The 14,282-nt window shown below is 40.2% G+C and overlaps 1 protein-coding gene across 9 annotated transcripts in view; it reads right to left on the minus strand.

The window, feature by feature from the left end:
- Positions 1–14,282, minus strand: part of LOC106585658 (acetyl-CoA carboxylase 2-like) — a 62,858-nt gene that overhangs the window by 42,343 nt on the left and 6,233 nt on the right. For 7 of the 9 annotated variants that reach the window (XR_006761771.2, XM_045706871.2, XM_014172096.3 and 4 more), the window contains exon 2: positions 13,142–13,800. The exons of 1 other annotated variant lie outside the window; for it this stretch is intronic. Coding sequence is in view for 7 of the 8 variants with exons in the window: in XM_045706871.2 (XP_045562827.1) it covers positions 13,142–13,782 (641 nt within the window). In the remaining variant the exon portion in view is untranslated. Of the gene's footprint in view, positions 1–5,259; positions 5,400–13,141; positions 13,801–14,282 lie in introns of those variants that run through there. One more of the 9 variants, XM_045706874.2, reaches the window with a different exon arrangement.

Here is a 14,282-nt window from a genome sequence, read left to right on the forward strand (position 1 = left end):
GTTTTAGATCTATGACCATATGATCACTGCAGATTAATGTGAAACCAGTCACATGGTGGCAAACTGAAGAATATCAACATATCACCTTTTCCACAGTGAAGTTTATAAAATGTTGTGCCATTATGCAGAATGAAAAATCTTACAGCCTTTTAATTTACAGGGATGGGAGCTCTTGAATGTCTTAATTTGAGGCTACCCCAACTCTCTCCGTTTCCTATTTCTATCATGTTAAATATTAGCCACTATCAGGATCAACCCTCAGAAGGCCTAATAACAACACATATTCAACTGCCATATTTACTTTTTGTTCCCTTCAGTTGGTATTGCCTACATTATCATTCAATTTAATTACATTGTTTCATTTAATTCCTCTGTAAAACATTGTCATGGCCATGTGATTGTTGCTGTGGATCAATAGTAACAGTTCATAATATCAAAAATGTATGTAAAAAAGACAGGTAAGCTAATTAAATCGTTATGGTGCGGCGCGCAGACCAAGCCATAACAGTTTGAACCCGACACATGGCACAATACTTGGCTGTGTCAGTTGGCCCAGTTCCATGGTTAATGCAGGCTATAGAGGAGGATATAGCCTACTATTGTACACTATTCTCCCTATTTTAATTCTATGTACACTAATCTTCAACAATACCATGGGTTAAAGAACTAAATGTGGCAATTTTATGAATGAATCAAACCACTGTAAATCTTTAGGATCCAACTATTTATCAGTTGGTATTGAAACAGACCAATATGCATAGGCTATATTTAGATGGCTTTATTTCATTGATCCCTATTTCTGAACCTGTTCTTTGATGTATTCTAGTCTGTTGTCAAAATTCTATTGAAAGGGATGGCTGATGATAAATGTACTGAAAACCCAATTGAATGAAAACTCCACAAGAAAATCTGTTGGCCAGCAAATAGGAGGGTTTCACTGTTTGAATTACATTTATTCAGCACGAGCAAGGGAACCAAGCCTGCAAAGCCCGTTATGCACCGACATAAGAGAAGTCTGAATACTAACTACTGTGAAGTGCATAAGAAAGGCATAATTTCCTAAGTCGGAATAGGGCCCATGGCGCATAGTAGGTGTGGAAACAATTCAAACATGGCTATACAAAAATAACTTTTACTGGATAATCAGCCATCACTAATCAGTGTTACAAAATAATTACATGCATAAATACCAAATCGGGCAGTTACAACCCAAGCTGCAGTAAAAATTATTATGTTGAAAACTGTTAGAATACCTGCCCACAAGACCATCACATGCAGGCGGTGGTCGTAGATATAATAACACATGACCTACTTCAAAACAACTTGTGTACCTTTGGTAAGCTGGTATCCATGATTTGACATATACATGTACCATAGGCTATTTACCTTAGAAAAGGTCTGATGTGAAACTCTTAGTTAAGACCTTTTGGTGACCTAGTGGTCAAACGGTGTATCCAATACAACACTCTTATCAATGTCTCCCCACCTCCTAGGAACCTTCACATGTTCAAGACCAATGTATCTCAGAGAGCTAATGTTGTGATGAGCCTCCATTAATGTGCAGCCACAGGGTTCCTCTGATCAAGAGTGTTCATATTACTCTGCTATCCTTATTTTTAGGGATCGTTTCATTTTTCCTACATAGCATAGAGCACAAATAGACTTTATAAGGTAAACCACTTATTTTTTTTACCTGTAGGCCTAATAATACTCTTAATGGCCTTGCACGTGATGTTGTGATTGAACATACACTCTTTCAAAAAAAGGTGCTATCAAGAAATTAAGGGTTTTTCAGCTGTCCCCATAGGAGAACACATTTTGGTTACAGGTAGAACCCATTCGAGTTCCATTTAGAACCCATTCCACAGAGGGTTCTACAAGGAACCCTAAAGAGTTCAACCTGGAACCAGAAAGTGTTATCCTATGGGGACAGCCAATAAACCCTTTTGGAACACTTTTTTGTTAGAGTGAAGGCCTAATGCATTTATTAGTGAAGTTACACTGGGTACATCGGCCGCAACTGTAAATTATCTAGGAAGGTGCCACATGGCGCCCACCATTTGGCAGCGACGGATGTTGGGGGCGCGTTTGAAGACTAGCAGTGGGTGTTGTTTAAACTTTTTTCATCTTCAGTTGTGGGTCAGTTATCAAGATGTGCCTGTGATTTTTTTATGATATGGTCGAATTGTTTGGGAAGTATTAAAGGAGGCATTGGGCTCGTTGTTCAGGGGGGGCTGGTTTGGGAGTGCGAGTCTCAATATTTTTGTAATGTCATGCAGCCATTACGCCTGGTAACGCCGCTGTATGAAGCGTTCATCCAGACAGTGCGCCTACTACGGATCATATGTATGCAACAGTATTGGCTGATAGGGAGGTTCTTTTTCAGGGGTGTAGGGTTGGAGGTTACCTCTGCGTAGAGAATTCCTGTCCGTCAGCTTCCTAGGTCCATGCTAAAGCCACCCACTCCCTCTTTACCGAAATGTCCAGAAAACTTGTTTCATGCGCCTTACATGTCAGTGTGAATTTCTGATTTTCACTGCTTGTACACCTGTGATTATTGATTAATGCGTGAAGTGCTTTTGGTATAGCCAGGTTTTGAATGGTTTCCACAACCACTATGCGTAATGGTCTGGTGGGGTGGAATACATAGTACCAGGTAGTTATCCATTTTGGAGACAGGGATTGTGCCAGGACATGAAGGCAACACATGAAGTGGCACTGTTATTGGGGTGATGGGCAACATCACCGTGGAAAACACACACATTCTATTTACAGTGACTTTAGAAAGTATTCACACCCACCCCTTGACTTTTTCTACATTTTGTTGTGTTACAAGGTGGGATTAAAATGAATGTCATATTTTGTCAACGATCTACATAAAATACTCTGTCAAAGTGGAAGAAAAATTCTAACATTTGTTAAAAAAGAATATGAAAAATAAAGCACTACTACATCTTGATTACTTAACTATTCAACCCCCTGGGTCAATACATTTTAGAATCACAGTTGGTAGCGATTTCAGCTGTGAGTCTTTCTAGGAAAGTCTAAGAGCTTTGCACACCTGGATTGTACAATATTTGTACATTCTTTAAAAATGTATTCAAGTTCTGTCAAGTTGGTTGTTGATCATTGCTAGACAGCCATTTTCAAGTCTTGCCATAGATTTTCAAGTAGATTTAAGTCAAAACTGTAACTAGGCCACTCAGGAATATTCAATGTCGTCTTGGTAAGCAACTCCCGTGTAGATTTAGCCTTGCGTTTTAGGATATTGTCATGCTGAAAGGTGAATGTCTCCCAGTGTCTGTTGGAATTCAGACTGAACCAGGTTTCCCTCCAGGATTTTGCCTGTGCTTAGCTCTATTCCGTTTCTTTTTATCCTAAAAGACTTCCTAGTCCTTGCCGATGACAAGCATACCCATAACATGATGCAGCCACCACCATGCTTGAAAATATTTAGAGTGGTACTCCGTGATCTGTTGTGTTGGATTTGCCCCAAACATAAGGCTTTGTATTCAGGATGTAAAGTTCATTTCTTAGCCAAATGTTTTGCAGTTTTAAATGTAGTGCCTTATTGCAAACAAGATGCATGTATTCTGTACAGGCTCCCTTCTTTTCACTATGTCATTTAGGTTAGTATTGTGGAGTAACTATAATGTTGTTAATCCATCCTCAGTTTTCTCCTATCACAGCCATTCTACTCCGTAACTGTTTTAAAGTCACCCTTGGCCTCGCGGTGAAATCCCTGAGTGGTTTCCTTCCTCTCGGCAACTGAATTAGTGTAATTAATAACTTCACCATGCTCAAAAGAGATATTCAATGTCTGCTATTATTTATTTAATCTGCCAATAGGTGGCCTTCTTTGCGAGGCATTGGAAAACCTCCCTGGTCTTTCTGAATGAATCTGTGTTTGAAATTCACTGCTCAACTGAGGGATCTTACAGGTAATTGTATGTGGGGTACAGAGATTAGTCATTCAAAAATCATGTTAAACATGCAACTTGTTAAGGACATTTTTACTCCTGAACTTAGTTAGGCTATCCAAAAAGCACAGCAAATGCACAGTAGTAAATGTTAGGGATTTCTGAACGTTTGCTCACAAACCATTCTACATTTGTTAAAATTGCAGTTTTATTTGCGAGTTATGCTGAATATACACTGACTAAAAATGTAAACACAACATGTAAAGTGTTGGTCCCATGTTTCATGAGCTGAAATAAACAATCCCAGAAATGTTCCATATGCACAAAAAGCTTATTTCTCTGAAATGTTTACATCCCTGTTAGTGAGAATTTCATCTTTGCCAAGATAATCCATCCACCTGACAGCTGTGGCATATCATAAAGTTAATTAAACAGCATGATTGCTGGGGACAAAAAAAGGCCACTAAAATGTGCAGTTGTGTCACACAACACAATGCCACAAATGTCTCAAGTTGAGGGAGCGTGCAATTGGCATTCTGACTGCAGGAATGTCCACCAGACCTCTACCATAAGCCGCCTCCAACGTTGTTTTAGAGAATTTGACAGTACGTCCAACTGGCCTCACAACAACATCAGCCCAGGACCTCCACATCCGGCTTCATCTGAAACCAGCCACCCAGACAGCTGATGAAAGTGAGGTGTATTTCTGTATGTAATAAAGCCCTGTTGTGGTGAAAAACTCATTCTGATTGGCTAGGCAGGGGCACAGCCATAGGTGGGCCTGGCTCCCAAGTGGGTTGGCCTATGCGCTCCCAGGCCCACCCATGGCTGTGACCCTGCCCAGTCATGTGAAATCCATAGATTAGGGCCTAATTTATTTATTTCAATTGACTGATTTCCTTATATCAACTTTAACTCAGTAAAATCGTAAAAATTGTTGCATGTTGCGTTTCATATTCCTGTGCTGAAAGTGCATTAGTCAAGCTCCACCACTACTTTGTTCAATTTGCCCTCTGGTGAGTGGGGCCAAATTGTGAGAGGGAATTGTCATTTCCCTGACTTCCTCTTTATAGGGGCTATACGTGCCAAGACCAGCACTGCTCAGTTACATAACACACTCAACCATAGCCACAATGTCAACAGAACAGCCATCATTGTTTACTACATATTCTGTCTACCAACTCAGACAAAACTATAAAACATGGTAAAGCAGTTCTCTGGACAGTATTATACAGTTCTGAAATCACGTACCCTGAAATAAGCTGTTGTCTGAAACCTGCAGTCCAATTATCAGAGAAAAACAGAAGGCTACTTAAAAAAGCAAAAGGAAGAAACTAACCTGGGATACTGAAACCAGCAGTTGAAACTTCCATCACCCTCCATGGCAGATAGTCTCTGGTGTGTGAATGGCGGAGTTGAAATCTAAGACCAAAACAATACAACCTCCACCAGTCCCTTCCTCTACGAGCCACACCCTCCCTTCACCCCTCCCACAGGCATATCAAAACATCCTTCAACCACAGAACCATATGCAACGGGGAACAGAACACTACAGTCTCTCTCTGTGTGTGTGTGTGACAGACCTGAGTTGAAATAAATATGTATTTTAGTATTTTCTAATATATGACCCGAAATCAAATGTAATTGATACAGAGGTACAATCAGTAAGGCTGGTCTGAATGGATAGCTCACTTCAGTAAGCACAATATAATTAGGGGTTCACAACAAAGCTGTGAAACCTATTGTTATTTTTAGGATACATCTTTTTTTTTTTCATTTGACATGGTCAAATAACTCAAGCATAGGTTTGGTAACTTTTGTTCTAACATGGCACACAGAAACTAGAGGCCATGAGAAACTTGGTCAAAAAGAACAGCACCGACTGGCCAATAGGTGGTGCTGTTATAGTCAGTCTCATTTAAACCTTCATATCTGCTGCCCCGTTTGACCTAGAGACTTAACTTTGTATGTAGATGTTTTTCCTCATGAACAAATTTGCCTGAAGGACCCATAAGGTCCGTCTGGATAAACTTTCCTCCATCTTGGAAGCTTAGGGATTGGTTAAGAGATGGCTGAGTTATTGATCAATCAGAAAATCAGATTTGACGTGTTTATTTACAGTGCCTTCAGAAAGTATTCACAACCCTTAACTTTTTCCACATTCTGTTGCGTTACAGCCTGAATTTAAAATTGAGTCAATTGAGACTGTGTCATTGATCTATACCCAATAATGTCAATGTGGAATTTTGTTTGTATTATTGTTTTGTAATTAATAAATTAAGCTGAAATGTCTTGAGTCAATACGTATTCAAACCCTTTGTTATGGCAAGCCTAAATAAGTTCAGCAGTAAAAATGTGCATTATAAGTTGCATGGACTCATTCCGTGCTCAATAATAGTGGTTAACATGATTTTTTAATGACTACCCCATCTCTGTACCCCACACAAACAATTATCTGTATGTTCCCTCAAATTGAGTTGTGAATTTCAACCACAAAGACCAGGGAGGTTTTTCAATGCTTAGCAAAGAAGGGCACCTATTGGTAGATGTGTAAAAATAAAACAAGCAGACACTGAAAATACCTTTGAGCATGGTGAAGTTATTAATTAGGCTTTGGATGGTGTATCAATACAAAGATGCAGGCGTCCTTCCTAACTCAATTGCCGGAGAGGAAGGAAAGCGCTCAGGGATTTCACCATGAGGCCAACGGTGAATTTAAAACAGTTACAGATTTAGTTTAAATGGTTGTTATATGAGACAACTGAGGATGGATCAACAACATTGTAGGTACTCCACAATCCTAGCCTAAATTACATAATGAAAACATTTACATTTTAGTCATTTAGCAGACGCTCTTATCCAGAGCGACTTACAGTAGTCAATGCATACATTTCATAAATTTTTTCGCCGTACTGGTCCCCCGTGGGAATCGAACCCACAACCCTGGTGTTGCAAACACCATGCTCTACCAACTGAGCTACACGGTGGAAGGAAGCCTGTACAGAATAAAAATATTCCAAAACATGAATCCTGTTGCAACAAGGCACTTAAGTAATAATGTAAAAAATGTGGCAAAAAACATAATACTTTGTATTCAGGACAAAAAGTATGTTTGGGGCAAATCCAACACAACAAATCACTGAGTACCACTCTTCATATTTTCAAGCATGGTGGTGGCTGCATCATGTTATCGGTATGCTTGTCAATGGCAAGGACTAGGGATTTTTTTTTAGGATAACAATAAATGGAATACAGCTATAAGCACAGGCAAAATCCTACAAGGAAAACCTGGTTGTCCGCTTTCCAACAGACAGTGGGACACAAACTCACCATTCAGCAGGTCAATAATCTAAAACACAAGGCCAAATCTACACTGGTGTAGTGGTGCCTACTCTAATTGTGCCAAAAAGTTGCCAAATGGCCCGCCCTGCGACAGAAAGGCACCCAGAGTGAAAAAGCGTATATTTTCCTTTGTTTTTTTAGATTGTTTTTCAATAACAAGAAAACTTGATGGTCTAAGTCCACAACAATGCTTAAATGACTACCTGATTGGGTGGGCCTGTCAGGGCCTGGCTCCGCAGTGGGTTGGCATCTGTCCACCCCAACCATGTCTACACCCTGATGCAAACAGCACATGATGACAATTACGCATCACAAATAGCCTACTAACCAACACTTCAGACTAAACTTTTTCATACCTGGTTTGCATACCCATTGTTGCCTTAGTTATAAATTTACTGGTAGATATAACTTGAAACGTCTTTCCTACTCTACAGACTACCGATGTCATTCTTCTGTGAGCTGCTCCATGCCAAAACCGTTTCCTCTTTCTGCCTGTAGGTGATATTCTGCTGAAACTAGGCTGTGTGCACAACACACATGTGAATTTATTTCACGTGCTTTCCGATTGTGTAGGCTACTTTGCATGATTTAACTATTGTACTGCATAATTGATTCATCGTATACCTCCACTACACAACGTTGATACGCATCAGTAGGGATTAAGAAGTGAATATACGCAATTCCCACTGGGGGAAAAAAAATATGATTTATACCCTCCACTTCACCACTTACCCTTTGTGTTTTACAAAAAGTGCACTCCTGAGTGCCCTGGTATTACGGTTGCTGTCCTTTCAGAATCACAAACCTGTCACACACTGAAGGCCAATAGGGTCGCCACTGCGCAAACATGTCCATAATATACATAAAAGGCTGTTAATATAATGATTCAAGAAAAAATATATATATATATATATATATATATATTTTCATTCATTCGGCCTCGCGAAGCTGTTTTATGCATCGACTGAATGGAAGCTGATGATTCGTTTTTTACTCCGCTGATCTCCTGAAGAAATTACAAGTTCTCACTGTCCGAGACCAAGTACAAATGTATCAGACACCGAGACAAGACCAAGTCACTCAATACCTGGTCTCAAGTACTACAACACTGGGTTGAATACATATTTTAGTCCTAGTAGGATTCCCTGAGGCAAAGTCATTAATATCCCTTTAGTGATTGGTTGAGGCTTCTTGGGAGCGTGATGTCACTCCGAGTCCGTGAGAAACATGAGACAGATTCTCTCGCCTTGAATCGGAAACCAGTAGTGACCACCAAGTTCAATGACAGTTAACTTACAATTAAAAGGTGAATGTAACATTCCCGCATCCCAATAACATTGTTGCAGAGGAGGGCTTGCTAGCTAGTGTTTGAGTCATCTCAGATGTTTTCTTGTTTTACAGTTCAGCTAGCGAAATGCACATTTTTGACGTTAGCTAAACTGTTTCTAGACTCGGGTGCTCATGGGGCCTTCAGGAGCCAGCGGGTTAGATGATTCCACCATGGGCAACAACTGGCTACTAGAACTGAACAGATGGACATGGGGCAATGACATTTGGTATGTAAAGCTTATGTATGTCCTTAGAAGCTGTGTGAATATAAAGTCACTGACACTTTAGGATGGTACACCAGACCAGTTGGTGGCAATATAGATGTCATTGGCATCAGTGGCACCATAGGATACTAGAGCAATAACCTTCGATCAAGTGGACTTTGTCTCATGCAAATTAATGTTAGATTCTAATTATGCAGACAATGTGAATGATCGTGATTAATATATCTGTATAATCACATATAGTTGCTCTATTATGTCAACAACAAAAAACTTTTATTCGCCACGTTCTTCGTAAACAACATGTGGACTAACAGTGAAATGCTAACTTACAGGTTTTCCCAACAATGCAGAGAGAAAGAAAATACAGAAATAATTGAAAAGTAAAACACAATGATAAAAGTAATAATAGATACACAATGAGTAACAATCTATGTATATATTTTTTAAACATTTTTTTTACATTATATATTGGGTACACTACCAGTGAAAAGTTTTAGAACACCTACTCATTCAAGGGTTTTTCTTTATTTGTACTATTTTCTGCTTTGTAGAATAATAGTGTAGACATCAAAACTATGAAATGACATATATACAATCATGTAGTAACCAAAAAAAGTGTTAAACAAATCAAAATATATTTGAGATTCTTCAAAGTAGCCACCCTTTGCCTTGATGACAGCTTTGCACACTCTCAACCAGCTGGAAAGCATTTCAATTAACAGGTGTGCCTTGTTAAAAGTTCATTTGTGGAATTTCTTTCCTCAATGGTTTGAGCCAATCAGTTGTTTTGTGACAAGGTAGGGTGGTATACAGAAGATAGCCCTATTTGGTAAAATACCAAGTCCATATTATGGCAAGAACAACTCAAATAAGCAAAGGGAAATGACAGTCCGTCATTGCTTTAAGACATGAATGTCAGTCAATATGGAACATTTCAAGAACATTGAAAGTTTCTTCAAGTGCAGTCGCAAAAACCATCAAGTGCTATGATGAAACTGGCTCTCATGAGGACCGCCACAGGACTGGAAGACCCAGAGTTACTTCTGCTGCAGTGGATAAGTTCAATAGAGTTACCAGCCTCAGAAATTGCAGCCTAAATAAATGCTTCACAGAGGTCAAGTAACAGACATCTCAACATCAACTGTTCATTAAACACTGCGTGAAATCAGGCTTTCATGGTCGAATTGCTACAAAGAAACCACTACGAAATGACACCAATAAAAAGAGACAGGCTTGGGCCAAGAAACACGAGCAATGGACATTAGACCAGTGGAAATCTGTGCTTTGGTATGGAGTCCAAATTGGAGATTTTTGGTTCCAACCTCCGTGTCTTTGTGAGATGTGGTGTGGGTGAACGGATGATCTCTGCATGTGTATTTCCCACCGTGAAGCGTGGAGAAGGTGGTGTTATGGTGTGGGAGTGCTTTGCTGGTGACACCATCTGTGATTAATTTAGAATTCAAGGCACACTTAACCAGCATGGTTACCACAGCATTCTACAGCGATACGCCATCCCATCTGGTTTGGGCTTAGTGGGACTGTCATTTGTTTTTCAACAGAACAATGACCCAACACACCTCCACGCTGTGTACGGGCTATTTTACCAAGAAGGAGAGCGATGGAGTGCTGCATCAGATGACCTGGCCTCCACAATCCCGACCTCAACCAAATTGAGATGGTTTGGGATGAGTCGGACCACAGCCAACAAGTACTCATCTTATGTGGGTACACCTTCAAGACTGTTGGAAAAGCATTCCAGGTAAAGCTGGTTGAGAGAATGCCAAGAGTGTGCAAAGCTGTCATCAAGGCAAAGGGTGGCTATTTGAAGAATCACAAATATATTTTGATTTCTTTAACACTTTTGTGGTTACTACATGATTCCATATGTGGTATTTCATAGTTTTGATGTCTTCCCTATTATTATACAATGTAGAAAATAGTACAAATAAAGAAAAACCCTTGAATGAGTAGGTGTTCTAAAACTTTTGACTGGTAGTGTATATCCAAGGGGTACCAATACCGAGTGGATGTGCAGGAGTACGAGGTAATTGAGGTAGATATGTATATACAACTAGGAATTAAGTGCCAGATAGTAAACAGTAGCAGCAGCATATGAGATGAGACAAAAAAAGTTGGTGCAAAAACTGTCCATGCAGATAGTTAAATAGTTAGCCAAATAGATATCCGGACTAACTATTTGGCAGTCTGTTGGTTCCATTCTCTAAACTATTTTAATAAATATTAATGCTTGCATTATGTCTCTGCTGTTCATTCAGTTAAGCATGCCCTCAATTGAACTACCTCCATTGGAAGTATTTTCTAATAGTTTGTGAAAATTAGCCTACTATTTGAAAGTATTTTCTAATACTTATTTCAAATACTATTTTCAAATACATAGTAATGTATTTGAGTCAGTGTATTTGCGTATTTCAAAACACATTCCAATTTACTACTAAAAATAAAACAAATGTAAATATTTACTTTCAAATGTCTTTGAAAGTAATTGAAATACCCTAATAGTATTTGAACACAGATCTGGTGTGTAGACGTGTTTGACAATCTTATCTGATCTCTTACACACACGCATACAAAAACACGTTCACACACACACACAGAGAGTGGATGTATCAAGTTCTCATTAAAGTTAAATACAACTAACTTGTCCCTTCACGAACCACCAAACTATAGCTTATGGTAAGCTTCTAGCATATGGTAAACAAAAACGTGGGAGGCTAATCCTTCCATGTGTCAAACTGACTGAAATTGTCAAAACATAATTGGTAGGTGTTATGTGTAGGCCTACACAGTGGCATCATGTCAGTCAATGCTACTCATAGGCCTATGCTACTTCTCAATGTGGAAAAACTATAATTCCTGAAAACACATGGAAAGCCATCTTACCTCTCTCCCCTTTCAGTTTCACCTCCATGGTGATTCCTGCACATGTGGCTCAAGAGTACAAACAAGCTTTTCAAAACTCGGCTGAGAGTGGAGTGTGGCATTCAAAGCCAACTGAACCGGTGTCAAGTAGACTTAGATATGCTCAGCTGACCAACTACCTGAGATATCCATTGTGATGTCACCAAAAAAAGATCAACAATAGTGCCTCGTGCTCTATGCCTAAAGGCTTCATACAGCAAGCCAAATGTATTTGCAGAGAAATTCCAAGGGATGTAGAAACATTTGTCAAGCACACATACAATATGTTGTTGTGTGCCCTCCTGGGACTCAGACCCTGGTTCTCAAAGTCAACGACACTTGTTCCATTAAAAGTGCAGAGAGGTGAGGCATGAGACAATAACACAAGTTACTGTCAGCATGCATGCTGTGGTCAGGTGATCATAGGCAGCTGGTTGTGTGGATACAGCATGGGGCAGCAATAATACCACAATGTGGCTGGCAAGTTTGCCTCCGGCCTGGCCAACAATTAGTCTCGCCTTTTGGACAACAGCGCACTCTGCTGATACCCAGAGACTACTGCACTGACAGGCAGCCTCACCTCACTAGTCACGAGCTAATCTGCTGAATGATTCATTGACTCTTAACACTGGGTTGATGGAGCAAGCACTTGCATTCACCATCAACACGTTCTGAACTGAATACAATTCCAATGTCATCAGAGTAGTGAAAACGATGACGTCTAAACCTGTTTATTCTATACTGAACAAAAATATAAACGCAACATGTAAAGTGTTGGTCACATTTCATGAGCTCATGTTAGTGAGCATTTCTCCTTTGCCAAAATAATCCATCCACCTGACAGGTGTGGCATATCAAGAAGCTGAATAAACAGCGTGATAATTACACAGGTGCAATGTGCATGCTGACTGCAGGAATGAGGCCGGTTGGACGTACTGCCAAATGTTCTAAAACATTGGAGGTGGCTTATGGTAGAGAAATTAACATTAAATTATCTAGCAACATCTCTGGTGGACATTCCTTCAGCCAGCATGCCAATTGCATGCTCCCTCAACTTGAGACATTTGTGGTATTGTATTGTGTGACAAAACTGCACATTTTAGAGTGGCCTTTTATTGTCCCCAGCACAAGGTGGACCTGTGTAATGATCATGCTATTTAATCAGCATCTTGATATGCCACACCTGTCAGGTGGATGGATTATCTTGGCAAAGGAGAAATGCTCAATAACAGAGATGTAAACAAATTTGTGCACAAAATTTGGGAGAAATAAGCTTTATCTGGGATCTTTTATTTCAGCTCATGAAACACAGGACCAACACTTTGCATGTTGCGTTCATATTCTTGTTCAGCGTAATATGAAAATGAAGTTTACTTAAAAGAAGTTGCACAACATGCTATGGCCTACCTCATGCCATGGGAGGTAGGGGTTGATGTTACTGATGTAATTTGCTGTGGGGGGGAGAAGGTGGTTGAGGTTGCTGATACGGTTTGTCGTAGGCAGGAGGTGGCTGCTGCCTGAGAGGAACCAAAACCTGTAGGGGGTTTCATGGTCAAAGGCAGATCTTCATCTGAAGAATTGTCCTCCGATGCCCCCAGGATGAACTTGAGGCGCGCTCGTCGAGCTTCTGGGCCTGAGATGAGTTTGGGCCTGATCGTTCTACTGGGAGGCTGAGGGCCAACAAAGGGAAGGGACGGCTGTGTGTGCTTCATTTCCTCTGAAAAGTCCTGGGGAGCCTGGGAACCCCCTGCCCTGGGTATCATGGGACCGACAGTGGGGTCAATGTGGGTTAGGGGACAGTTGTCCCCACTATCTGTTGAGGTAGATGCTTTAAGACCCATGGGTGTGGAGTGTTTAGCAGGGGGTGGAGCAGGGGTGTGTGCAGCCGCAGCGGGTCTATCGGCCGCTTGCATCTCCTCCTGTGCTGCAGCTGCAGGGGTTCCACAGCCAGTCGCTATTTCCCCCCCTTTCTCCAGCATCTGCTTGACCTTAATCATCCAGAGTAGCCACAATATCAGTAGTAATCCCAAGAGTAGAAGTGGGAGCATTCAGACATCCTCTTGAAACTGCAAAATAGAAATAGATGTATGATACTGATCCCAATTTCCTGACTGTACCAACTTTTATCATTACAAAATAAATATGGATTCAAATGAATTATGCGACTGCTTCATAAGGAATTCAGTAAAGTGCACAAGCTACCGTTTCCATAGAAGTAAAACACCTTGTATAAAACCTATTCAGAGTCGTTCAATGTCATTTCAGCAAGCCATGACACCCACCATCACAAATTGTTCTTAAATTGTTTCTGTAACATTTTGTTGACATTTTTTTGTTGTTGTTGAGAAATGAAGATAATTGATTGCACCCAAATTGGCCCTTTTGATTTATTGGATTCAAATAATATTCAATAAATATAGTACCCAACATCTGATTTGGACCAAACTTCTTCCTACCATTGAGTAAGACATGAAGAATCCAATAAAATGGTAATGAGGAATCCAACGAAAGCCAACAACAGACCCCCCCACACCAAACCCACCTCAAC

Source organism: Salmo salar, chromosome 24, assembly GCF_965601325.2.
Source record: "Salmo salar chromosome 24, fSalSal1, whole genome shotgun sequence".
Lineage (NCBI taxonomy): Eukaryota > Metazoa > Chordata > Actinopteri > Salmoniformes > Salmonidae > Salmo > Salmo salar.